Source organism: Acomys russatus, chromosome 4 (assembly GCF_903995435.1).
Source record: "Acomys russatus chromosome 4, mAcoRus1.1, whole genome shotgun sequence".
Taxonomy (NCBI): domain Eukaryota; kingdom Metazoa; phylum Chordata; class Mammalia; order Rodentia; family Muridae; genus Acomys; species Acomys russatus.
The window spans coordinates 29191184-29217354 of record NC_067140.1 but is presented as its reverse complement, the minus strand read 5'-3'; the positions used below and the strand labels follow the sequence as shown (position 1 = coordinate 29217354).

At 53.5% G+C, this 26171-nt stretch overlaps 2 protein-coding genes across 2 annotated transcripts in view; one reads left to right on the top strand and one right to left on the bottom strand.

The window, feature by feature from the left end:
* Madd (MAP kinase activating death domain) overlaps nt 1-2215 on the top strand; it is a 41942-nt gene extending 39727 nt beyond the window's left edge. The window contains exons 34-35 of the mRNA XM_051144099.1: nt 1542-1588; nt 1919-2215. Of these exons, the coding sequence (XP_051000056.1) occupies nt 1542-1588; nt 1919-2023 (152 nt within the window). The 3' untranslated portion in view covers nt 2024-2215. The remainder of the gene's footprint in view (nt 1-1541; nt 1589-1918) is intronic.
* Nucleotides 2216-4685: 2470 nt separating this feature from the next.
* Mybpc3 (myosin binding protein C3) lies at nt 4686-24342 on the bottom strand. The gene is made up of 32 exons (XM_051144868.1): nt 24231-24342; nt 23078-23344; nt 22349-22465; nt 22163-22270; nt 21926-22074; nt 21486-21603; nt 21042-21090; nt 20855-20884; nt 20644-20697; nt 19800-19814; nt 19437-19600; nt 18379-18511; nt 18138-18140; nt 17909-18033; nt 17724-17829; nt 17472-17638; nt 16660-16825; nt 16004-16110; nt 15796-15825; nt 12613-12752; nt 12299-12379; nt 10263-10422; nt 9634-9738; nt 9357-9545; nt 8401-8535; nt 8144-8311; nt 6700-6788; nt 6376-6571; nt 6062-6201; nt 5746-5905; nt 5510-5646; nt 4686-5051 (listed from the first exon to the last, which is right to left on the bottom strand). The coding sequence occupies exons 1-32, from the start codon at nt 24253-24255 to the stop codon at nt 4686-4688; spliced, it is 3999 nt and encodes a 1332-aa protein (XP_051000825.1). The 5' UTR covers nt 24256-24342.
* Between the last annotated feature and the right edge of the window lie 1829 nt (nt 24343-26171).

The following is a 26171-nucleotide window of genomic DNA, read 5'->3' as shown; positions in this document are numbered from 1 at the left end:
TCAGAAAGTTCTGGGGCAGAACAGACTGGTAATCCTCAAGCTCCGTTGTGTCCATGTTGCCTGCTGCCATCTCTCTAGCAGCCCGAAGGTGTCCCACCCAGCCTCCCTGGCACCACTCTGGGTCCCACCCGGCCTCTCTTCTAGCGGAAGGCATGAGGCATCACAGGCAGACTCAGCTGAGGCCAGAGAAGCCTCATGGGCCTCAGAGGCAAAAGGGGGCAGGGGTATCTGGAAGCTGGAACCAGCCTCCCCAAACAGGCACTAAGGAATGGTGTGGTGGGTTCACCCGGGGGCTTTGAGTCCCTGCTGTGTTTGTGCTTCATTCTTTTGTGGCCCTCATCGCTGCTATGAAAACCTTCGTCCTCCAGCAGGTAACGTGACCTCGGCTCGTGCTGCCTTTCCCCAGGCCCCAGCCTTGGGCCCTGCAGCGGGTGGGTGGGCTCCTTTCAGCCAGCCTAGCTGCTTACTTGGCCAGCAGTGGTCTCTCTTTCCAGTCCTCACCCTCTTCCTTCCCAGGGTTAAACCCCCACCCCCACCTCCTTGTGCTGGCTCACTGCTCTGAGTTCTCTCTTCACTGTTCTCCCTTCTCTCTTTTGCCAGAGAGATACTTGGGGGACTCTTCCAACTCAGGAGAACGATCTGGGGGCTTCTTGCTCTGCCTTTGATGAGTTTATTTCATGCTAACTGGGTTCTGGGTATTCTGCCTCCCAGGGTCAGAAGGTGTGGCCAACTCTTCGTTCTGCCCTTTCTGCCCCACCCCTGGGCGCCGGGGTGGAGAATGCCATGGCCTTCTCCTGGTCTTGCAAGCCCACACTGATGGCTGGACCCGGGGGACCCTACTCTTTCCTCTGCCCGGGCACAGACCTCGCATGGCTGGGATGGGTTGACTCCTAATCTTGCGTTCTGGGCTGTGGACGTGTGCATTTGCCTGACCGCTCCCCGGTCACCTCCACCTGGGTGCTGTACCTGCCTTTCTCTCCTGCTCAGTGTGTCTGCTCCAGAGCCCTCTGACGCTCTCCCTCACACAGGCAGGCCCAAGACTCTCCTGCCTCACAGGGAAGGACACTTTCAAGTCCGATGATGTGTTTAGTATGCTGTTACCTCACACAACCTCATGTCATGACCCTCGCTGTGTGCGGGTTGTGGGAGGAATGCGACTTATCGTGACTAGATCCGTGGGCTCTGGTGACAAGGATGAGTTCATGGGCATCTCAGCAAGCTGAGGCACAGGCTAGAGACCACTGTCTTCCCTACTGCAACTACTCAAAAGCCCTGGACAGTAGGCATGGCCAGGCAGGAGAATGCACAGCCCTCCCACCCTGGGGCAAGTAAAGAGCTGCGGCAGACTTCAGATGTCTATTCAAGGAGTCTGGCTGGACAGAGTGGCCTCTGCTCTGTTGTAGCCTAACCCACTACAGCCACTGTGAGAGGGACACAAAGGGAAGGGGAGCCTGGTACCGGGCGCTGCCGCCTGGGGGAGCGTGACGCTGTTGCTTTTAGTCTTGAACTCTGTGTTTTGTCTCTTGCCCGTCCGGTTTTAGTTCCTGAAATTAAAGAAGTGGTGAGCCACAAGTACAAGACACCAATGGTGAGTACGCTGCTCAGCCACACCGGGCCGGAGTGCGTGGGGCTCCTCGGGAACCCTTCGGACAGGAGGGTTGGACCCTCCTGGGGGAACTGGTCCACATTCCAGTGGTTCACAAGTGGAAATACATTTTTCGTCTTGGGAGGTGTAGACGTGCTGACCCCCTTGACCCCCCAGGAGAAAAGCTTCCAAAGACTTGCCCGAGGCTCACTCAACCCAAAGGCCTGTGCTAGTGTCAGGGGCAGGCCTTCTACTCCGGGCTGACCCCTCGACCTGTGACGGTGCAGGAGTCTCAGTGTGGCTGATCTGCCCATTTTCCTCTGTCCCCCGTAGGCCCACGAGATCTGCTACTCTGTGTTGTGTCTCTTCTCGTACGTGGCTGCAGTCCGTAGCAGCGAAGAAGACCTCCGAACCCCACCTCGGCCTGTCTCTAGCTGATAGAGAGCGGTCACATAGCTGGCCCAGCCCAGGGGTCACCCTTCACTTCTTGCTGCTCCTAAAGCGCCGAAGCTGCTGTGACTGAAAAGGGGACAGAGTGTGTGTGTGTGTGTGTGTGTGTGTGTGTGTGTGTGTGTGTGTGTGTGTGTGTTTTCTCTGCAAGCTCCTTCCCATGGTGTAGCTGGTTTCGTTTTGTGTCTGAGTGCGTCTTTGTGTTCAACTGTCATGGGACTAAGCTGGACCCGTTACCTTCTAACCTGCTAACCTGCTGTCCCCTCAGGGCTCCAGAGAGAGTGTGTGTCTGTGTGGCCACTGCGAGCCCTGCATTGTGTGTCCTTGAGATGTTTGTACTGTGGCTCCATGTCCTTGTCCTTATACCATGCAGTTTAGGGGTCTTCTCTCCATCCTCTGTGATGGGGAGTGACAGACACTTGGGGACAGTCTTCCTGGATGAGGGTTGGGGAGAAGTGAGGGAGGATTTAAGAGAAGCCAGAGGAAACGGCAACTTCCTACTTTCCTCACACAATTCCTAAACTGCTGCCACGGGGGCACGCTGCTCCCTGCCCTGACTCCATCGACGGGTGTTCTTGACTGACTGCCCTGTGCTGAGCTGACATCTTTGCAGTGTGGTCTTTCTCACTTTGAGCATGAGATGACAGAGGGCCAGGGTGATGGTGTTTTCCCAAGAACACCAGCTGTTCTGCCTGAGAGCCAGGGCGGGTGAGTCCAGTACGCATGCCTGTCTGCAGGAAGTGTCTCCTGGCCTCAGTGCCAAAAGAAAGATATGGCCTGGGCGGGAGAAGAATGTAAATATTTCAGCTCCATATTATTTATAGAAAAATGTACAGCCGTGTGATGTGAAATAAACGTCTTCAGCTCTGCGAGAGCTCCCTGCCGCCCTGTGCCAAGTGATGCATCCCCTCAGCTCAGGCCTGAGGAAGGCCGTCCCTAGGATGCCAGAAAGGAACACCTACCACATCAGGGCTGTAAAGGCCTGGAGTGCTCCGGCCACTAGAGGCACCTATACCTGAACTTCTTGATAAAGAAGTCACAAGAAAGCCGGGCGTGGTGGCGCATGCCTTTAATCCCAGCACTCGGGAGGCAGAGGCAGGCGGATCGCTGTGAGTTCGAGGCCAGCCTGGTCTACAAAGTGAGTCCAGGATGGCCAAGGCTACACAGAGAAACCCTGTCTCAAAAAAAAAAAAAAAAAAAAAAAAAAACCAAAAAAAAAGAAGTCACAAGAAAACACAGGTGCTGCTCAGCTTTCCCCATACAGGTATGATCAGGTGTGTCGTGATGTGGCCAGGGCCTCCCACAGGTCCTGCCTGTGGGCCAGGGCTCTGTGCTCTTGACCACCTGTGCATCTTTTTTTTTTTTTGGTTATTCAAGACAGGGTTTCTCTGTGTAGCCTTGGCTGTCCTGGACTCACTCTGTAAACCAGGCTGGGCTTGAACTCACAGGGATCAGCCTGCTTCTGGCTCCTGAGTGCTGGGATTAAAGGCGTGCGCCACCACCGCCCGGGCCAAGTGTGTATCTTATCTTGAGTAGAATGTAAAGTAGAAGCCAGCCCAGGTCCAACCTTCATGGGATGGCTATGCCATGGGAAACCCTGTTACTCTGGACACAATACCCACCACCGCTACGACACTTCTGAGACCTGCTGACCACAAGATTTGTAAGGAAATGTGGTCTCTGTGGAGGAAGACAGAGAAGGTTGTGATTTCCCCTGTCTGCGCTGGATGGAGTCACCCTGTCCCATGTGAGACATGTGGTCGTAAGCTGTGGACTCATGAAGCCTTCCCCCCCCCCCCATTTTTTGAGACAGAATTTCTCTGTGTAGCCCTAGCTATCCTGGTCTCACTTTGTAGACCAGGCTGGCCTCAAACTCACAAAGATTTGCCTGCCTGTGCCTCCCGTGTCCTGAGACTAAAGGTGTGTGCCCCCACCATCCAGCTCAATGAGGTCTTAATGCAACCAGTGAAGGACAGGACCCTATTACCCCACCCACTGTTCAGCACCCAGCTGCCGTTGCCTGGGTTATGGAGCTGAAGCTCATATCTGTACCTATGGCTCCTGTGGCTTTTCCTTCCACACTTTCAGGGCAACTGCCATCCTCTCTAGTACTAATTGTCTCACAAATTCAGAAAATTGCATTTTCCTATTTGGAAGATGGTGTGCCTGCTAAGATCAGGCAGATGCCTTCCTGTGGAGATGAACACACTGGACAGGAGACATCAGCCTCTGTGACTGCACTGATCATTTATTGTCCTTACACAATGAGCCAGCCAAAGGGGCTTGTCCTCAGTCACCATTTCTGAGGCCCACACACGTTATGCCCCCAAGATCAACAGCACTCATTAAGAGCTATGATGTCAGTTTCTGCAGAGCCTACCAGACCTGCCTGGTATAACTGCTGGCCAGTCCTTCCAGTCCAGGGTGCACACGTGTACACGCACACACACATTCAGTAGCAGAAAGGGCTGCTCCTCCAGATCCCTTCTGGGTTTCTGGGATGGGCTGGCATCCATTTGTACCTAGAACACAGGCTGCCTTATGACTGAACTGAGGCCCCTCGTACCCCCATTTCCTGATGGCCACCCTAGGCCCTTGGTCTCAAGTGGTCTGGAATACATACCTAGCCATTTTTGGGGAGCCATCCTGGTCACTGAGGAACTGTAAGAGGGAAGACCACAAGTTGTGTCTTCCTAATCTTCCAGAAACCAAGATCCACTGAGCATGCCAGGCCAGTGCTCCAGCAGCCAGAGGCACTGCCTGAGACACACCCAGGGTCCCTGCTACTGCCCTGCTTTCCCCCAAGCCCTGGCCCAGAAGGCTCCTCACCTCGCACCTCCAGGCGGCACTCGCACTGTGCCTCTCCCTGCAAGTTGGTGGCCTTGCAGACATAGACGCCTCCATCAAAGGGGCAGGGCTTTCTGATCTCCAGGGTCAGTACTCCCTGCTTGCTGAACATGCGGAAGCGGGCATCTTGTCCCAGGTCCAGGCCATTCTTGAACCAGGAAATCTTAGGCTGCACATCAAGGAAAAGGAGGAGGAGAAAGAAAATGTCTTGAGGAGGCGTGGTGGGAATTCAGAAGATGATTCTAGAAGTTCTCACTGGAGCACCAGACTCAGCCCAAAGTTGAGAGTGAACACAGAGCCTACAATGAGGGCTTAGGCCCTGTTCAGGTGGAAGACTGGAGATATACAAATTGGGGGAGGGGGCTGGAGAGATGGCTCAGAGGTTAAGAGCACACTGACTGCTCCTCCAGAGGTCATGAGTTCAATTCCCAGCTACCACATGGTGGCTCATAACCATCTATAATGTGATCTGATGCCCTCTTCTGGCCTGCAGGTGTACATGCAGACAGAGCACTGTATGCATAATAATAAATAAATCTTAAAAAAAAAAAAAAACAAATTGGGGGGAAGACTATCCAAATAGAGTCTAGAACACCAGTCAGTCTAGCCAGGGTTTTGAGTCCCTACCTTAGGACTACCCCGGACAGCACAGCAGAGGATGGCATTATAGCCTGCAATGATGGAGCGGTTTGTCAAGGGCTGGGTGAAGCTTGGAGCCTCGGAGAAGTCCAGGGCCTTGTACTTGGGTGGTTCATATGTCATGCCTGTTGGTAACAAGTCTTGGTACCAAGCAGGTCACCCAGAGCTAGGCTCCCTCCCCTTCCTTCCCCTGCTTCCCCACAGTGGGAGTGAGTGCACAGCACCTGGTCTTGGGATAAAGACAGGCTCCTTGGTGGCAGCGGCTTTATCACTGGAACCCACCATGTTATGGCTGAAGACCCGGAAGTAGTAGCCATTGCCAATAACGAGCTCCGACACCACGCAGTGAGTGCGACGGTAATGCTCCAAAACAGTGAACCACTCCTGGAGGGTGTGAAGGGAGAGGGCGCTCCCTGAGGGGCCTCTGCCTTTCTTGGGTACCCCTTGTCCCTCCACCCCTACCGTGAAGAAAACCAGATTAACGGATTGGGGGTCGGTGGTAAGGGGAGGGCTGCTGGAGGCGCTTGACCCCTGGCTCACCATGGTCTTCTTGTCAGCCTTCTGTACAGTGTAACCCCAGATCTCTGAATTGCCATCATCTTGGGGTGGCTTCCACTCCAGAGCCACATTGAAACCCCAAGTCTCAATGACTCGGATATCCTGGGGAGGACTTGGCTTGTCTGCAGGAGACAGGTCTGATTGGATCACTGCACAGCCTGAAGCCACATGAGCAGAAACAGGGGCTGCCGGTGTACGGGTGCCCCTCCCTCTAGCCATCTTCTGCAGAAGCTCTGAGCTGGCTTCCCAAACTCAGGAGAGCAGTGTCCTGAAAGGGAGGCACCTGTGCCACATACCCACGATCTGCAGGACCAGTGTTGCCTTGTCCTCCATGCTCTCAATGCGAACTGTCACCTGGTAGGTGCCTGAGTGGGTGCGGCAGGCAGCTCGGATGAACAAGATGGTGTCCGTGGGGCTGTTGCGGATGCTCACCTCCTCACCGGCCAGTGGCTGCCCCTCTTTGGTCCAGGTCACTTGGGGCCGGGGTTTGCCCTAGGGAAGGATGGCTAGGCCAACCCTGAGCTGGCATATACCAGCTACATGTGGACTGAGGGTCCATGGCCCCCAAGAGATCTTTCCACTGTGGTTTCTCCTTTGGGACAGGGAAGGGGTCACCCTACCTGAAAGGGGATGAGGAGGTTCACAGGCTCCCCAACTTTCTTCTGGATGGTCTGGCGCAAGTGTCTGGGCAGTTGGAACCGTGGTCGCTCTGAGAGTAGAAAGAGGGTAGCGCCACAAGGGTCTTTTTACATATAGCTCAGCCCTAAGGATCCCACAGGGCCATTCTCTTGAGGCAGGGCCCAGAGCACTGTAGCTGAGAAGAAAGCTGCCCTGGGCCAGAACCCTGTAACCCACAGCAATTGCAGTGTGCTCCACACTAGATGCTCTACACTGAGCCTCGGTACACTGCTGTCATTTTGTTTTGGGGTGTGTGTAGTTTTTTTTATATTTATTTACATCTATGAGCATTTAGCTTGCATGTATCTATGTGCACTATGTGTGCCTAGTGATTACAGAGGTCAGAAAAAAGCAAAGATGCACACCTTTAATCCCAGCACTCAGGAGGCAGAGGCAGGTGGATCGCTGTGAGTTCGAGACCAGCCTGGTCTACAAAGCGAGTCCAGGACAGCCAAGGCTACACAGAGAAACCCTGTCTCAGAAAATTCAAACAAACAAACAACAACAAAAAAGCAGAAAAAAAGCAATGAGTCCCCTGGAACTGGAGTTATGGATGGTTGTGAGGCCCGCATATGGGTGCTGGAAACTGAACCCTGGTCCTCTGCAAGAATAACAAGTGTTCTTAACTGCTAAACTGTCTTTCCAGGCCTTGTTTTTCGAGGTGAAGCTTATATAGCCCAGACTGGCCACAGACTTCTCATCCTCCTGCCTCCACCTCTAAGTGCCAAAATGACAGGCATATGCCACTAAGTTCAGCCTCACTTCACGAGGGTAAGGACGTTATTTGGAGTCACACGTCTTGTAATATGTAAGTAAATGCTGTGATTCTAGGCTTTTGGACACTCTGTCCAGTACCATTTCAATTTGTTGCTTCTTTCCACCCTGGAGAACCAATCCTTCTGCCTTTGTTGAGGTAAAGAACCGAAGACTGAGCCAGGCCCAAGTGGCACATGCCTTTAATCCCAGCACTTGGGAGGCAGAAACAGGCTGTCAGTTCGAAGCCAGCCTGGTCTACATAGTTCCAGGACTACATACAGAGACCCTGTCTCAAACAACAACAGCAACAAACAAGAGCAGATGAATGGGCAATGTGTCTCTGATGGCACTAAATGGCCCTGAAAAGCCTCACTGTTCAGTTCTGTGGACAATACCTGTGTGTTGGGGCTGAGATCCAGATCATGGACGCTAAGGCCTATATTCTCCCTGTTCCAGAACTAGAGGCTGGTGGAAAAACCAAGAGAACCCAAGGCACAGATGAAGGCCCTGGCCCTTCCTGTCCCCTGACCCCCACCCCAACCCTGCCCACTAAAGCCCGTGCCTCTGGCAGGGTCTCCATGATTGGGAAAGGATGATTGGTGGCAGGCCTTGGAGCAAACGGACACTCACGCAGTATCTCCTGCACTGTCACAGGCTCCTTGGTGATGACCGGGGCTCCAGGCCCTGCCACATTGTGTGCCCGCACTCGGAACAGCAGCCGTGCCCTAGTGGGTAGGTCCTTCACCAGCAGCGAAGTGCGCTCTGTCAGCCCCTGCTGAGCAGGCACCCACTCAGAGCCTGAGGGTGGGCATAGTTGATAGAGAGTTAAAATCACACCCCCCTCGCCACCCCCTTCTGAGGGTTAGCCCCAGGGGCAGAGTACTCACAGCCCTCCTGGCAGTACTCCACACTGTAGCCATCCAGGCCACCTGCACCCACACGTTCTGGAGGCCGCCACTTGAGTGAGACAGTGGTGTCTGACACATCCTCCACAGTCAGGTGGTTTGGTTCACCAGGGGGCCCTGGACAGAGAAGGGTAGAGAGGGTCTGAGCACTAGGCAGGGAAGTTGCCACTCATGATCAGGACCTCAGCTGTCTGATCTCATAGGAAGGATTTCCCTTCTGTTGGCTCCCAAGCACTTCCGGGAACACTTGGCCTTTGGCTTGACTTACAAACCAAGAAAGAGGCTGGGAGCCAAGAGGACACAGGGTGCACAGGACTCGACAGTCAGTGTAGGGGGCGCTAGAAGTGTAAGGGAAAGCCAAGACCTAGCTTGAAATGAGGGAATTTCCTGGCAATGCACGATTTGGTGAGTTGCACAAACCTGAAATTAGTTCCGTAAAAAAGGGAAGCCTGGGAGGGGATGGCGCTATGACTCATCCGGCGTGGAGACTGTTTCTCTTGCAGAATACTCAGAGTCAGTTCCCAGCACCCACGTGGTGACTCACTCTCCACTAACTCCCATTCCAGGGGATCTAATGCCCACTTGTGGCCTCAGAGGGGGTGGCACCTGTATTTAATCTCAGCACTCAGAAGGCAGGAGCAAAGTGGGTCTCTGAGTTCCAGGCCAGCCACAGCTCCATAGTGAAATCCTGTCTCAAACTGGGGAGGGATGTCACTAGCATTCACCAGAGTGAGGTGATCCTGAGACCACTGAACTTGTCCAGCCTGAGTTTCCTTATCTGTAATGCAAGGCAGGTTTTCCTCGACAACGCTGCACCTTGCATGCAAAGGCCTATTGCAGAGTCAACACCCCCTGTGCCCCCCCCCACATCAGCTAAGAGGCTGCTACCATCCACCCCCTTGGCCCAGGGTGTGCTGGGGGCCCCCGAGCAGGTTTACCAATAGGCATGAAAGGCTGAGAGGCAGGGCTGGGCCTGGACATTCCCACAGCATTGACTGCGTAGACTCTCATCTCATAGGCCACACCCTCAATCATGCGCCTTGCCTCATGGCTTAGCTCCCTCAGCAGGTCGAAGTTGAGCCTCATCCACCTGTAGCTCTTCTTCTTCTTGCGCTCCAGGATGTACCCTGAGAGCGGAGATGAGGACTCGGGTCTGTGCCAGGCTCTCGGGTGACAGCTGCCCTCGGCAGGGGTCCCTGTGCCCTGTGCACTCACCCAGGACAGGCTGCCCGCCATCGTAGGCAGGCGGTTCCCACTGCACAGTGCAGGAGTCCTCGCCCACGTTGCTGATCTTAGGGGCCGCAGGAGCATCTGGCACATCTTGAAGGGAAAGAGGAACCACATCAGCTCTGTCCAACTCAGAGTCACACAGCATTGCTCATCCCTTCTCCTCCTCACCACCCCAACCAATAATGATCTAAACAGTCTGCTCCCACCCCCCCCCCCCCCACCCCCACCAGAGCCAATGCACTCTAGACACCGACCATGTATGCTACCATCCACCATCCTACCACGTATGGCTCCCCACTGTTCATTTTCACTTCATGTCCCGGCTCCAATCAGCTACAGCTGCCTGACACCACCCAGCCCTCCAGAGCACAGTGGTTGTCCTATGTTCATCTCTCTCAGAGAACTATCAGTGTCACACACAGTGACATTTCTACACGTCCATCTCCCTTTCAATCAGGCTCCTCTCAGGCAGGAAAAAAAAAAAAGTATCAGTCATTACCATTGCCCGTTTTAGAGTGTCCCTGTGATAACTGTTGAGTAACTGAGTGAGTGAGTAGATGGGCCTTCCCTACTGTTGTCCTGTGCTCTCCGGCCTGGAGCTCAGGGTGCCTCACCGATGACCTTGACTGTGAGGTTGACCTGGTCCTCGCCCACGGGGTTCTTTACTGTGACAGTGTAGACACCTTCATCTTCCTTCTCGGCCCCTTCAACTGTGAAGACGCTACGGTCTTTGGTGGTCTCCACACGGACCCGGCCCTCAGTCTCACACAACAGCTGAAAGGGAGAGAGTTGGGCACAAGGCCCAAGTCAGACCTGAGCCTAGACAGTAGCTTTTTGCTGAGAGGGAAGTTCAGTTCAGGCTCTGTGGGAAATGGTGGGGGCACAGCCAGGGTGGAAACTGCACCCCTGTAAGTGTTTTTAAAAACTTAAATGTGGGGCCGGGCATGATGGCACAAGCCTTTAATCCCAGCACTCCGGAGGCAGATGCAAGCAGTTCTCTGTGAGTTTGAGGCCAGCCTGGTCTACAAAGAGAGTCCAGACCAAGGCTACACAGAGAAACCCTGTCTGGAAAAAAAATTTAATGTGGCACCATAAGAATGACACAGGCAGCCAGGTGTGGTGGTGCATGCCTTTAATCCCAGCACTTGGGAGGGAGGCAGGGGCAGGCGGATCGCTGTGAGTTAGAGGCCAGCCTGGTCTACAAAGCAAGTCCAGGACAGCCACGGCTACACAGAGAAACTTTGTCTCGAAAATAAAATTAAAAAGAAAGAAAGAAAGAAAGAAAGAAACCAAATGTTCAGCCCTAAGTCACATAGCTACCAATCCCTCTGCCCCCTTCCCAGAGCTCAGGGAACATTTTGGCAGATAAGGCTGAGACGTAAGAGCTAGGGAGGATGGGGAGGAGTGCCTTGAAGTGCTGTCCTCTGGCCGTGCCACAGCTATAGCAACCACAAACTGCCTGCGCCTATGGTTGTTGCCTGCACCTGAGAATGCCAGCCAACGACCTGAGGCAGCCAAGGAGGTGCTCTCCGGTCCCCACCCTGAACTGAGGCACTGCTGGCCAGGCATAGCTGCGGGGGATGCAGGGGTCCGTTGGTAGGATGCCCGTGCTCCAATGGACAGTCCCATGCTCATGCATGTATTGGCAGCACTAACTGAACTTAGTGGGTTACAGAAACGGTAGAGGCAAATGGATGTCTGAGTTCTGAGGCCAGCCTGATCTACCCGAGGAGTTGCAGGTTAGCCAGGGCTGCATAGTGAGACTCTGTCTAGAAAAAGAAAAGGAGAAGGGGTTGGGAGCAGGGGTAGTGGGGTAGGGGTGGGAGTGAGGAGGGGATGGGGGGTAGGGGTGGGAGTGAGGAGGGAGTAGGGGGGTAGGGTTGGGAGTGAGGAGGGGGTAGGGGGTAGGGTTGGGAGTGAGGAGGGGGTGGGGGTAGGGGTGGGAGTGAGGAGGGGGTGGGGGTAGGGGGGGGAGTGAGGAGGGGGTGGGGGGGTAGGGGTGGGAGTGAGGAGGGGGTGGGGGTAGGGATGGGAGTAAGGAAGGGGTGGGGGGCAGGGGTGGGAGTGAGGAGGGGTGGGGGGCAGGGGTGGGAGTGAGGAGGGGGTAGGAGGGTAGGGGTGGGAGTGAGGAGGGGGTGGGGGGGTAGGGGTGGGAATGAAGAGGGGGTGGGGGGTGGGGGGGTAAAATGGTGGGTATGCTCACATTTCATTGTATGTATGTATTAAATTCTCAAGAATAAAGAAAATTATTAGTAAAAAAAGAAGAAAGGGGGCTGGAGAGATGGCTCAGTGGTTAAGAGCACTGGCTGCTCTTCCAAAGGACCCAGGTTCAATTCCCAGCACCGACATGGCAGCTCACAACTGTCCATAACTCCAAGATCTGACACCCTCATGCAGACATATATGCAGGCAAAACACCAATGCATAAAAAATAAAATAAAATATTAAAAAAAAAGAAGAATGGGGAAAATGAGTCAGGGATCTGGGAACCATTCCAATTCCAACGGCTTCCTAGCCAAACCAAAGTGAGGAGTCTGTCAGCTCCCTCCCGGTGATGCATGCTGTGAGAGCCCATCAGGTCGTGCTTTAGGGTGGGTACCACATATGTAGAGAAGACTGAGGCCCAGCCACAGCCCAACTTGAATCCTACCTTCTTATCAAACACCCACTCCTCATCGGCACCTGCATCTTCTGGGGCATCCGGGGGTGGCCCAGCTGGGGCTTTCTTCCCCTGGGAAGAGAACGGCCCGGAATTAGGGGTAAGGGTGCTGAGCCAGCTTTCCTTCCATCTCCCATGCGCCTCCCACCATGCTCTGCCTTCTGGCTCGTGGAGGATATCTGTGCTCCCAGTGAGTGGGACTTATACCTGCGAGGGTAGGATAGGGTACAGAGCAGAGCTTAACACTCATCTTGTCCCACACACCCATTGTATAGGTAGGGAAACTGAGGAGGGAACCACAGTACCTGTGTGATAATCTTCTGCCAGACCACAGTGGGCGCAGGGTCCCCAGAAATAGGGACATCCAGGCGTAACTTGTTCCCAGCAACCACCACAATGGTGTCTGGTGTGCTCCCGGGGCAGTCCAAGTGGATCTTGGGAGGTTCTGCATGGGGGAATACAGTTCAGAGAAAAGGAGGCAGAGGAGGTGCACAGGTCGCTTGGTGGATGCCAGGAGCTCATGTCCCTGATTGTTGTTTTTTTTTTTTTTTTTTTTTTTTTTATCAATTTCATAGCTGGGTGTGGTAGTGTACGCCTTTAGTCCCAGCACTTGAGAGACAGAGGCAGGCAGATCGCTGTGAGTTCGAGGCCAGCCTGGTCTACAAAGCGAGTCCAGGACAGCCAAGGCTATACAGAGACCCTGTCTCCAACAAACAAACAAACAAACAAAACAAATCAATTTCATCTTGGTATAATTTATGTACAATAAAAAGTACAAATTTCAGCATAGTTAGTCCTGTAGGATTTTTGCTTTGTTTTAAGACAGGGTCTCAGCCAGGCATGGTGATGCACGCCTTTAATCCCAGCACTCGGGAGGCAGAGACAAGTGGGCTAGGACAGCCTAGTCTACATAGAAAGCTCCAGGACAGCCAGAGCTACGTAGAGGGACACTCTGTCTTAAAAAAACAAAACAAAATAGAGTCTTACTAGTTTAGTCCAGGCTCCCTGCCTCAGCCTCCTGGGAACTGTTGCAGGGTCTGTGGGAAGGCACGGAGAGCCAACTGCACCTCGGTGTGGTAGCCACCCTTACGATGGTAACGTGTGCCATTGGGCCTGGAAGTCTTATTATTGTGTATGGACACACTGCACATGGGCGGGGCACGCTGTAGTGTGCGCATGGTCGGAAGACAGCTTTGTGGAGTTGGTGCTCTCCTATTGAACTCAGGTCCCAGGCGTGTGGGACAAGAGCCTGTTCCTCTCGAAGCTTTTTCACTGGCCCAGTCTTGAGGGTCTGAGTACACATATACACCTGTATGACTGCCAGCCCAAACAAGATTTAGAACCTTCCAGCATAGTCAGAAACATCTTCGGGGAGTTTGTAACATTCTGGTTACCAAGTTTCACATCTCACCCACTATGCCTGGGGGAATACCACAGAGCCTACCAAGGGGAGAAAAGGGGGCACACAAGTCACAAAAGCCTATGTTAAACAGGTCCAAGGAAGTCTTTACCACACGATTTTTGGGGGCCTTTAAAACACTAACCCACCTTCTGAGGCAACAGGCGATCAGTGTTCAGTGCTTCCAACACTGTTCACCATGAAGACTTCCTTACATGGGTCGAGGATGTCGCTGACCCTACTTTGGTCAGCACTAAGCTGGAAAAAGCCCTAGCCTGAGCCAGTCTCCTAAAGTTAAGATTCTGAAATGTCTGATTAAATCTTAATGTTGAAGAAAAAAGGGTGCTGTGGTGGTGGCACACGCCTTTAATCCCAGCACTTGGGAGGCAGAGGCAGGCGGATCTCCTAGTTCAAGAGCAGCCTGGTCTATTGAGTAAGTTCCGGGACAGCCAGAGATGTTATACAGAGAAACCCTGTCTCAGGAAAAGGAAAGAAGGAGAGAGAGAAAGAGAGAGAGAAAGAAAAGAAAGAAAGAAAGGCATATCAAAAGAAAAGAGATGGCTGAGAACACCTCACACTGGTGACATCATCCTCATGAAAAACACACTGTCACCTTTCACTTTAGACCTGAATAAATGAGAGCCAGAAGACATGACTCAGTTAGAAAAATTAGACTTGAGTTTGAGGCCCAGAACCCACAGAGAAAAGCCAGATGTAGCCAACATGGTGGTACACACTTTTAATCCCAGCACTTGGGAGGCAGAGGCAGATGGATCTCTGAATTCAAGGCCAGCCTGGTCTATGAAGCCAGTCAGGACAGCCAAGGCTACACAGAGAAACTCTGTCTCGAAAAACCAAAAAAAGAAAAAGCCGGGCGTGGTGGCGCACGCCTTTAATCCCAGCACTCGGGAGGCAGAGGCAGGTGGATCGCTGTGAGTTCGAGGCCAGCCTGGTCTACAAAGTGAGTCCAGGACAGCCAAGGCTACACAGAGAAATCCTGTCTCGAAAACCACCCCCCCCCAAAAAAAAAGAAAAGAAAAAGAAAATCCAGATGTACACATATAGTCCCAGCCCTGGAAAGGTGGACACAGGAGAACACAGGTGGACACAGGAGAACACAGGTGGACACAGGAGAACACAGGTGGACACAGGTGGATACTTGGGGCTCGCTTAATGGTCACCTAACCTCATTCAATGGGTGAACCCATAGTAGAAGGTGCCTGAGGAGTAACAACCAATGATGACTCTGGACTCCATAAACACCCACACATATATGTGCGTACACATTAATTCACCTGCACAGACATGAACATCCACACACAAAGAATTTGAGGCCAGAGAGATTATAAATGAGCCTTCAGTCATGGGAGGTTGGGTTGGGTTGCGCTGGATAGATTTATGTCAACTTGCCAGAAACTCTAGTCATCTGAGAGGAGGAGTCCTCTATGGAGAAAATGCCTCCCTTCCACAAGATCAGGCTGTGGGCCAGCCAGTAGAGTGTTTTCTTAGTGATTGATGAGGGAGGTCCTGACCCCTGCGGGTGGTGCCACCCCTGGGCCGGTGGTCCTAGATTCTACAAGAAAGCAGGTTGAGCCGGATGTGGTGGCACACGCCTTTAATCCCAGCACTCAAGGAGGCAGAGGCAGGTGGATCTGTGAGTTCGAGGCCAGCCTGGTCTACAAAAGAGTTCCAGGACAGCCAAAGCAACACAGAGAAACTCCATCTCAGAGGTGGCAGGGGGCACTGAACAAAAAAGTCACAAGGAGCTAGCCAGTAAGCAGCACCCTTCCACGGCCTCTGTATCAGCTCCGGCTGCCAGGTTCCTGTCCTGTTTGAGTGTCTGTCCCGGCTTCCTTCCGTGGTGGACTACAATGTAGGCATATAGGCCAAATGAGCTCCTTTTGTTTCAGCTTGCTCTTTTGTCATGGTGTTTTGTCACAGCAATAGAAACCCTAACTAAGACATGGCTCTTAGGTCTTATTCCCAGATCTTTGTCATCCCTACGTCCAGAGTGAGAGGGAGTTAGGGATGGCATGGGGTGTGGGGAAAGAGACAAAGCTGAGGTGGTACAAATGGTCCCAAGACTCACCCTGCCTGGGCACAAAGTCAATCTTGACCTCTGAAAGAGATGAAAAGCAAGGAATACTAAGGGAAAGGAAATGCCCAGCCACAGGGCATCCTGGCCATATCCCCAACACACACACACACACACACACACTCACACACTCACACACACACACCCCACACACAACACACACACAATACACACACAACACACACACACTGTGCTAGCTCACCCATGAAGTGGAGCTTGGCAGACAGGTTGCAGGCAAACCCTTCAGGCACAAAGCTGTAGTCAGCCTCGTCGGCGGGTGTGACATCATCAATGGTCAGTTTGTGGACCCTGAAGGGCAGTGGAAAGTCAAAGGACCCCTACTGGGTCACACAATCCTGGCCTCTCCAAACACCCCCAACTTCAGGGCGCTGTGCCTCGCCCTAGCTCCTTGGTGTTCTGATATTTTAAACTGTGGGTTCTTTCCCTAACTTCGTGTTTTTCAGCTCCCTCACATGTTTTCTGAGGTCAGCAGCCTGGGAGTCTGCACAGGGGCATCCCCATGGTGGAGGGGAGGAACAGGGCTGGGAGACAGGCAAACGCTGATAATCCGTGTGACCTGGAGCCCAGCACGGCCCCCAGCGGCTCCGGGACCAGCCAACGCCCGCCTCCTCAGTGGCCTCCTGCCAAGTCTGGTCACAGTTGAGAGCCTGGCAGGGCACCTGACCCTGCGTGTCTCCCACACTCTTCCTCTGTACCTCTGTCCTCTATCTTAGGTGACTCTCCCTGTGACTCCCTCCCATGTCTGGCCTCTGTAATTTTTGTCTCTCTGACTCCTTTTCTCTCTTTCTGTCACGAGTCATCTGGCCTCTCTCCTTAGCCTGCCACTTTTTCACTCACCGCCCTATATGGGACACCTTTATGCGGCTGTCAGGCACCAATTCCTTCCCGTTCTTCAGCCACACGCCACGAACGTTCTCATCTGAAACCTCACACTTAAACACAGCCTGGTCCTTGGCGCCCACCGCCAGGTCCGCGATGCTCTGGTACACCTCCAGCTTCTTCTCTGGGGGATGGACAGAGAACCTCTGAGCTCAGGAGGAATGTGCGCGGAGTGTGGGCCTTTGTGGGGATGCGTGGGCTCACGGGCAGTGTTTGTGTTGCATGTATGTCTTAATACAGGAGGTAAACTTTAAACCCCTTCCCAGATCTAGCCAATGGTCAGAATATTCTCCACAGTTGAGTGGAGAGTGTGATACGACTTTCTCACGTACTCTGGTGCCTCACATTTGACCATGTCCCCTGGAGGGGGAGACCTTGTGGCACTCAGAGGAAGGACAGCAAGTAGCCAAGAAGAGACTTGATACCCTATGAGAATATATAGGGGGACGTAATCCCCCTCAGGAACAGTCATAGGGGAGGGGAATAATGGGAAAATGGGGGGGGGGGAGGAATGGGAGGATACAAGGGATGGGATAAACATTGAGATGTAACAAGAATAAATTAATAAAAAAATATATTATAGTTATACAAGGAAACTCAGGCTCAGGGGTGACACTGACCAGGCCCATGTGACCCAACACTTTCTGCAGTTATCACTTCAGCGCATCCATTTTAAAGATAGGTAGGCAGACGAGGCTCAAGGCATCAAAGACTAGCCCAGAGCCTCTTCCTTCCATGCGGCGAGCCAGGCTTGAGCTAGGGACCCTCACCTTGCATGATGAGCTCTGCAACTGCCTGGTCCCCGCTTGTGCGTACTGCGTAGTGCCCTGCATCCTCCAGGGTCGCCTCGTTGATGATGAGGTGGTGTTTCTGCCCATCCTTCTTGAAGCGGTACTTGAAGGTCTCCTCACGAGTCAGCTCCACCCCATCTTTCAGCCTGGTCAGAAAAAATACAATGTCTCCTCCAGGCACATGTCTCCATTCTCCAGCCCTGCCTCGCACCCCGACACCCCTGCACTCACCATTTGACTTGGGCCCCTTCTTCTGAGACCTCACACTCAAACTCCACCCGCTGTCCCACCATCACCACTTGGTCTTCCAGGGGCCGTGTGATCAGCACTGGGGGCTCTGTCGGGGGAGGGACAATAGAAAGGATGGCTCCCTGTGGCCTCTTTTCCTCCCAGGGTCCCCTGTTCCCTGGACCCACCTTTGACAAAGAGCTCCGTGCTGCATTTCTCGCCCCCCACCACACACTGGTAGGCTGCATCGTCAGCCAGTGAGCACTGGCTGATGGTCAGGGTGCGCTTGGGACCAATGGACTCAAAGATGTACCTGGGCAGGGCACAGAGGCATATCAGGGGGGGTCATGGGTGCCCCTCCTGAGCTCGGGGATCTTCACAAACCCCACGCCTGCTTCAAGCTTCAAGCTGACTTACTTGCTATGAAACGGAAGGTGCCATTGCAGTGAGAGAGAGAGAGAGAGAGAGAGAGAGAGAGAGAGAGAGAGAGAGAGAGAGACGGGTTAGATCAAATGACCTGGAACTAGATTCTGGGGGTGGGGAGGAAATAGAGGATGATACCAATGGGGCCAGGAGCCAGAGAGATCTCAGAAAGAGACAGGGCAATGCCACTCTCCCCTGACCCCAGGGCTCAGGACTCCGCCCACCTCCACCACACCTGCCACTCATCTGGATCTCCTGTCCGTTCTTAAGCCACTTGACCTCGGCGTCCGGGTCAGCCAGTTCCACAGTAAGCCGGATCTTGTGGCCCTTGTTTACCTGGTAGGCAGGCTCCAGCTTCTTCTGAAAGGCTGAACCCCAACGTCTCAGCCCGGATACCCCCAACGCTCACACTCTTCCCCCAGGGCACAGGCACAGCAGGCATGGCAGGTGCCTACATCTTCCTCGCTCTGCTGCGTAGCCCTGCCACACCCTCAGGGTTTCTGTAATGATCCTATCTTCTCATCTCTGTTCAATGTCTGTCCATCTGTCTGTCTGTCCCCGCTTTGTCTTCCTTGGAGTTCTTTCTAACTGCTCAGCTCTTGGGCAGGGTGAGAGGCATCCAGCAAGATGGAAGCTTGTCGCGAGAGCTAGGAGTGTCGCGCATGCCCCCTTCATTTTAGCATCTCTACCAGTTTCCCTTCCCTTAGTGCGGCCACTGCCCAGCTTTCAAGACCATTGTCTGGGCGTCGTGTGATAGAGATAGAACAGGACTTAGGGAGACATGGGGAGTGATCTAAGGCCACGAACCCCACCAATCTGTGGTATGGAGGACTCTAGAGTCCAGGCCCACCTCTCAACAATGCCTCCCCTTGCGGCCATGTTGGTAAAGCCAGCTCCGCTGCTGGAGGACTGTGTGAGCCACAGATACTCAGGCAGGGCCTGGAGACAGTTGTGGGGTTCGAACTAGTTCCTTAGGTCTCTGTGCCTCAGTTTCCTCATCTGTCAAAGTGAACGGATAATGCTCCCTGTATGGTGGTGAGGTTGGGAATAATTAAATTAGGTAATTACGTAAAACATGCAGTGTCTTGCTTAACGGCTAATTTGTTCTTTTTCCTACCTCTACTCCTTGTCTGGCCCCGAAAGGCTCCCTCAGCCCATATCCTACAGGCTTTTGTGTGGAGCTCTCTGGCCCAGCAATTGTCCTCTGTTGGGAACTAGCTCGCGTCTTCTCCTTTCCCATGTGGGAGAAGGGCTAACCTGTGTTCTTCTTCCCGTGTGGGGGGAAGGGCTAACCTGTGCTCTTCTTTTCATCGTGCTTCATGCCCTTGAGTCTCTTCAGCATGCCTCGCAGGTCCGTGACTCCATGCTGGAAGGCAATGCGCTCGTACTCTGATGGTGGCGCCTGTCTCAGGATCTCCCACACGTCCTCTTCCGCAGGTGCCTCCAGCTTTGAGTCCCTGTGTCCCACAGCCCACTGGGAAGTTCAAGGCAGCCCCTCCTCGTCCCTTCCTGAGGGTTCCTGGCCACAGGATGAGGGCCTGCCTCTGCCCACTTCCCTTCCCTTCCTCCCCTCCTCCCCCTCCCAGTCTTGAACTGGCAGGGCTCTGGGCTGAAGGCGTGGAGGACCTGAGAGCTCTGAGGCTGTTGGGCACTCACCTCCGGAAACTGCTGCTCCAGATGAGGAAAAAAAGGACAGGCGCACGTTAGAAGTCTAGATACCTTCCTGCCAATACTGAGACCTTTTCTAAAGCTGTTGCTTCCTCATGCTTCCCCATACTGTGCCCCTACTTTTCAGGGTAGGCCTTTCACTCTCCTTGATACCAGACAGAGTATCAGGACCACCGCAAGCCTCAAGGATGTCACCCTGGTGTGTATGAGTTCCACCAAATCCCAGCAGAAAGAGTGTACACACCCAGAGCTAACATTCTCTTGCCCCAGAGCCTCCCAAGCCCGTTCCTTACTCTCTGGGCAGGAGCAGCAGCAGTGGCCATGAAGGATGGATGGGGAGAGAGGGAAAGAAAGGACAGACAGAAAAAGAAACGAAGTCAGGAGGCTGGGCTAGTTCCTCACGGCTACAGCTTTGGGGACCCTCTTCTTACTTCTTGGGGTCCTCGGAGTCTATAGATATGTTCTACTATAGATTCGATACGGGGTTTTGAGGGTCCCATTAAGGATGGCTATCAAGCCGGGTGTGGTGGCGCACGCCTTTAATCCCAGCACTCGGGAGGCAGAAGCAGGCGGATCGCTGTGAGTTCGAGGCCAGCCTGGTCTACAAAGTGAGTCCAGGATGGCCAAGGCTACACAGAGAAACCCTGTCTCAAAAAACCAAAAAAAAAATAAAGGATGGCTATCAGGGCATAACTCTTTTCCACAGGGGTCATCCCACTTGACAAGGAAACCAGCTCAGAGAGGTACCTCATCTTGTTCAGGGCCACACAGCTGGCACACCTCGATGCCATGTCTTACTCCCCACCCTGGACAGTATAACCCAAGGACTCACCTCTTCTTCAGCAGGGAACTAAAGTCCAGAGTCCCAGCATCTTCATGGCTGTCACTATGGAAAGAGATCCCATGCGGCTTCACTAAAGAGCCAGAAGGGGCTTAGGGGATGAGTGGAGTAGGAGGAAGGGATGCAGCCAGATGAGGCTCCCACCCATCTCGGATACACCTGGAGTCTGTGCATGGGACAGACGGAAGACAGGAGATGGTACCTGGTTCGCCGACCTGCTCCAGCCAGGCTCCTGTGGGAGTTAGACAGCATCTCCAGTGACACAGGAGCTTGCCCTTGCCTTTCACAGACTTCTGCTCAGACCCCCATGTGCCCCCATCTAAAATGTCAGGGGGCCTCAGCCTCTCACACCGGCCTCCCCCAATTCCTGAGGAAAGAGAACTACTCACGTGCGGCGGAAAGCTGATCTGAGGTCCAGGTCTCCAGAACCAACAGCCTCTGTGTACAAAGAGAATGAAGTGATGGGGGAGGGGCGGGGGGAACTCAGGGAGGGGAGCACAGGACTCCTTCTTCTAGACTTTTCCCAGGGTTGGTAGCCAGAGAGGCGGGGCAGTTGAGCACCCCAGTCTCTACAGTGGGCTGCCTCCTGCTTCCTCCCAGTTCAAACTGTGTCAGGCAGGGACACAAACAGCTGTAACAGAGTCCCACCTTTGACTTGCTCCTGAGTCTCCCATGACCCTGAAAGCATGTCTTTCTTGCACACCTTGGGGGTTCAGCCCTCGTATCAGGCCACAGATAAATTACCTTCCTCAGTGTTGGGTGGGGGGACAGAGACACGCCCAAGGGATCAGGACCCATGAATACCAGATAAAACCCCAGGGCCTCCCTCTCACCATGGACAGTGAGGTTGAAGTTGCAGCTGTCGAATTTGTCCTTGGTGGACACCTCACAGCGGTAGCCCCCAGCAGAAGTGGCCTGGGCATCTGTGATGTGTAGCTCAAACAGGTAGACCTGTGGGCAAGGGATGAAGGAAGTCTGGGGCAGGGGAGGCCCTGCATTCCTAAAGAGAGTGGGCGTGGCAAAGCCAGCCACCTGGCTTCTCAGGGCTAACACTAGACAGAAGGGACATCTCCACATCTCAAGACCCATGGACTGGCTCCCTCTGGCTCAGGACCAGGATAAAATGCCAAGCAGATGTCTACACTTCAGAGCTGTTTTTGTGCAGGGCACAGCTGGCTTGGCTGAACATCTGGCTCAGCCCTGCTTCCCAGTCTTCTAGCCTCCCCATGCCCTGACCTCCAGAGCTCTTCATGGCCCTGGCCAGGTGTCCCACCTTGCTGGCTCTGTCGTAGCTGTCGTGCAGCTGCAGGTGCTGGCCCACCTTGCTGCTCAGGTCCACCCACTTGCCCTTGAACCACTTGACTACGGGTGGTTTCAGGAGGCTGGCCCCAGCCACACGGGCAGAAAAGACGATGCTGCCACCTGCGAGAAAGACGTGAGAGGCTGAACTTGGGGTGCTCTGGTGCTTCCTTCCCATACCATCCCTGAGCACAGAAGCCCCCCTACTCACCCACAGTCACCTCGCCATCCTGTGGCCTCATCAAAAAGAGGCCAATAGGGTCATCAGGAGCTCCCTGACTCCCTGGGGCTGAACCGTCTGGAGTTACTGAAACGGACCCTGAAAGAAGGCTGTTTAGACCTGTCCTGGGACACCCCCCTCCCACCAGCCTGGCTTCATTACCCAGCCCCCTTTCACCTTCAGTACTTGGGACATTTTCTTCCAACTCGGTGGCTGGAACAGGGACATCTTTGGGGACTCCTGGGGCCTCCAAAGGGGTGGGAATAGCTGCAGCCTCTGGCTTCTCTGGAGGAGCTGCGATGGGGTCACAGCACAGTTTCTAATCAAAGCCCCCCCCACACACACACGCCGTTTACACACACACTCTCTCTCAGACATCGGACCTGTGTCTCACCTAAGACACATCTCACTTGTCCAGTAGTGTCCAGTCTCCTTCAGCTACTGGGCTCACTCCAAGGAGAGGAGGCAGCCAGCTTTTCATCTCACCCCCACAGTCCACCTGTCCCATGTCCAGATTTCTGCTCTGAACAGCTCTGAGATCCATCTGCTGTCCCTTCCCAGGCTCTGGCCTTGACCCAGCACCTCCAACCACCGCCACCACCACCACCAAGCTCTTAGGATTCCCTGCCAACACACATAGCTAGCTAAGTCCTCATCTGGGTGTGACCCAACTCTGGGTCCCCCACGGGAGAGGACTCTTTCTAGCTCTGCTCACGTTTTTCCCACCTCCACAACTTGGAAGGGCTGCAGCCACAGCTAATGCCTAGAGAGATCTTGGTGTAGAAGAGAGGCGTTTCTGACTTACAGCATTGCCCGGGCAAAGGCGAGCAACCAGAGTCCAGGCCCTGTGCAAGGCTACGGCTGAAGTTCAAGTTGGGCCTCAGGGAGAGGGCAGCAAGCTCTTACCTGCCTCTGTGACCTTGAGGTCAAACTTGACCTTTGAGGAGCCTGCAATGAGCGCATAGGAGCCCTGGTCGTCGGGGCCCACATCTCTCACTGTCAGAGTGTGCCGCTTGCCCTCTGCTGCCAAGCCATACTTGTCACTGGCACCGATGTCCCTGCCGTCCCGCTGCCACCGCACCTTCACGCCTGACCGCTCCGTCTCAGCCTCAAACACTGCAGCACTGCCTGAGGGCACCTCCGCCGACCGTGGCTTCTTGTTGAAGGCTGACGCTGAAGAGGCAGGTGGAGGTAGCAGGGGCTGGGGTTCCCTAACGCCCTTCTCCAAAATGACTCCACCAGTTCTACAGGGTAGGTGTAGCCATCTCTATGTCTCAAGTGTTAACTGACAGACGATCACAGATGAAAGAGCTCAGGCTCTATTCTCTCAGATCCTCTCCCTCCTGCCCAGGATCACGGCTGGTGGGCCCAGCCCCCTCTCACACGGTGGGGCCCTTGGCAGGGGCCCCAGAATGCTGCCTACTTGGAATAGAGCTAAATTTGTCCTCTGAGAGCTTCAGACTGAGATAACACTGGCCTGGGTGTAGCAGGGGCCTGGGGGCTGGATCCCTGAGACCCGTGACCTTCCGCAAGGGCATGAGGGCCTGGTCCTAGCCGTTGACTACAATGTCTCTGTCCTTTGCCTGTTCTTTTCCAGAGAAGAGAGGCAGTGTCCCCCACGTCTGGAGTCAGGCATGTTGTGAGTCCCCCACTTCAGGCTCATATGGCAGACACCCAGAGCTGCCCCTACCTACTACTGTACATTTAGAAACAGAGACCAGAAGGTGCTCAGGGGACTCAGTGAGCCCACTCCACTGTAGCCTAAATTTGAGTTCCTTGAAGCAAAGAAGAAAATACAGGTCAAGATAGAGTGGGGTGTTGACCCCGGGTTCTTCCTAACCTGGCGAAGTCACCTCTCAGTGGGCCTGACACTGAGTTTTTCCTCGGCCTCATCCAAGGGATGGAAAAAGAAGCAGAGAATTAGACAGAGACCAAAGGAGACTGTCCTGTCTCTCTTCCTAGGACCCACAGGTTTCATCGTCCACCGGGGTCTAGACCTGCCCACAAGCTGTGTAGACCACTGCCCCAGATCCAGACCCAACCCCATACAGGGAGCTACCTGCTTTCTTCCCTGGCTCCGGCATCTTCAGACCAGTCGCAGCAGGCACTGAGCAGGTAAGGCCAACCCAAGAGGAACTGAACAGTATCCTGGGTTCCCAGTATTTATGAGGACCACCCCCTCCCCAACCCTGCTTATATCTGCCTCCTGCTAAATATAGACAAATTCCATCCAGCTGAGGTATTTCCAGGGAGAAGATAGGACCACTTGGTCCTCTGGCTTCCCTTTCCCCTCCCCCAGCATGACGGATGGCTTCTGCTTTCCCAATCCTCTGTGGACCTCAGGGGTGGCCCAACCCTCCTCTGTGTGTCCATCCAGTGGAAAACTACCCTGTAGAGGGGCTCTTGGCCTGTGACACCCACAACTAAAGGATCAAGGGCACACGTGCTGGGGGGTGGGGGTGTCCTAGGAAAGGTGTTTGATTAGCAGAGCCTTTACACACATTACTGTACCACAAAGGGCAGGGGCTGGCCTTGGACCATGGAATCTTGGTGGGGGGGCTTAGTCTAGCAGGGAGGAGAACAATGCTGGGAGTTAGTGTCACCCCAAGAAATACCTGCAGGTGAGGGCGTGGGAGCCAATTTCTAAATGAACTCCAAAGAAGACAGGAGCAGAGCTAGCTCTTACTGAAGTCACTAGGACCAAGCAAAGAGTAATGCTAGAATATTCTGAATGCCCTCATCTCCCACCCCACTCCCACTGTTCTCGTTCTGTGACTGAACCCTCCATTGTATCAGGTTCATCAGCTGTTACAGGGGGGAAATAAATTATAGAAATCCCTATCAAGCAACGCTAGTAGTATACATTATTTCTCATCAGAAGGAGGGAGTCCTTATCTAATCATTTTCCATATAATAGATGCTTAACAGCCATGATTTCCACCCATTTTTAGTTACTTTAAAGCCACATGACCTGCTCCTAAGTCTTGTGTGTGTGTGTCTGTCTGTCTGTGTGGTGAAGCTATTAGTAGTATTCCAGATGGTCTCAAATTTATGATAATTCTCCTGCCTCAACCTCCTACATGTTGGTATTCCAGGCATGTATACCAACCACTCTGAGTTTTCCAGAGAACTGGTGTGGGGCTGGAGAGATGGCTCAATGGTCAAACGTATTTGTTGCAGCAGGGCACAGTGGTGCACGCCTTTAATCCCAGCACTTGTGAGGCAGAGATAGATGAATCTCTGTGAATTTCAAGCCAGCCTGGTCCACAAAATGAGTTCCAGGACAGCCAAGGCTACACAAAGAAACTCTGTCTCAAAAACAACTACCCCCACCCAGGCGTGGTGGCGCACGCCTTTAATCCCAGCACTCGGGAGGCAGAAGCAGGTGGATCTCCATGAGTTCAAGGCCAGCCTGGTCTATAAAGTGAGTCCAGGACAGCCAGGGCTACACACAGAGAAACCCTGTCTCAAAAAAACAAAAACCAAAACCAACTAACCCCCCCCAAATGTAATAAGATATATATTTGTTTCCATTGTTTTTGAGACAGGGTTTCTCTGTAGTCTAGGTTGTCCTGGACTCGCAATCCACCTGCTTCTGCTTCCTGAGTGCTGGGATTAAAGGCATGTGCCACCACTGCCCAGTGTGATATATAATATAGATATATTATATTCCATTATACATATTACGTATATATAAACTACTGCTCTACCACTGAGCTATCCTTCACTTATATCCCACAGCCTTCTCTTCAGGCGCTGCAGGGAGCATCAGCGTGGGCTACGAGGGACCCACATGTCCAGGAGATATGCAGAGGTCTTTCCTCTATTATGTCATCCTTCAGTTTTCCATCCATTTAGTTTTGTTTTGTTTTTGTTTTTTGTTTTTTGAGACAGGGTTTCTCTGTGTAGCCTTGGCTATCCTGGACTCACTTTGTAGACCAGGCTGGCCTCGAACTCACAGCGATCCACCTGCCTCTGCTTCCCGAGTGCTGGGATTAAA

Bases quoted from the DNA above. Each gene is read 5' to 3' on its own strand.
- Mybpc3 (XM_051144868.1), bottom strand. From the start codon at position 24,255: ATGCCGGAGCCAGGGAAGAAAGCAG. The intron at 20,698-20,854 runs GTACCATCTCCT...CTCTTTCCATAG, and splicing joins GGAGCAGGTCGGCGAACCAG to TGACAGCCATGAAGATGCTG. The intron at 6,572-6,699 runs GTAGGGTGACCC...ATCCTTCCCTAG, and splicing joins ACCTCCTCATCCCCTTTCAG to GGCAAACCCCGGCCCCAAGT.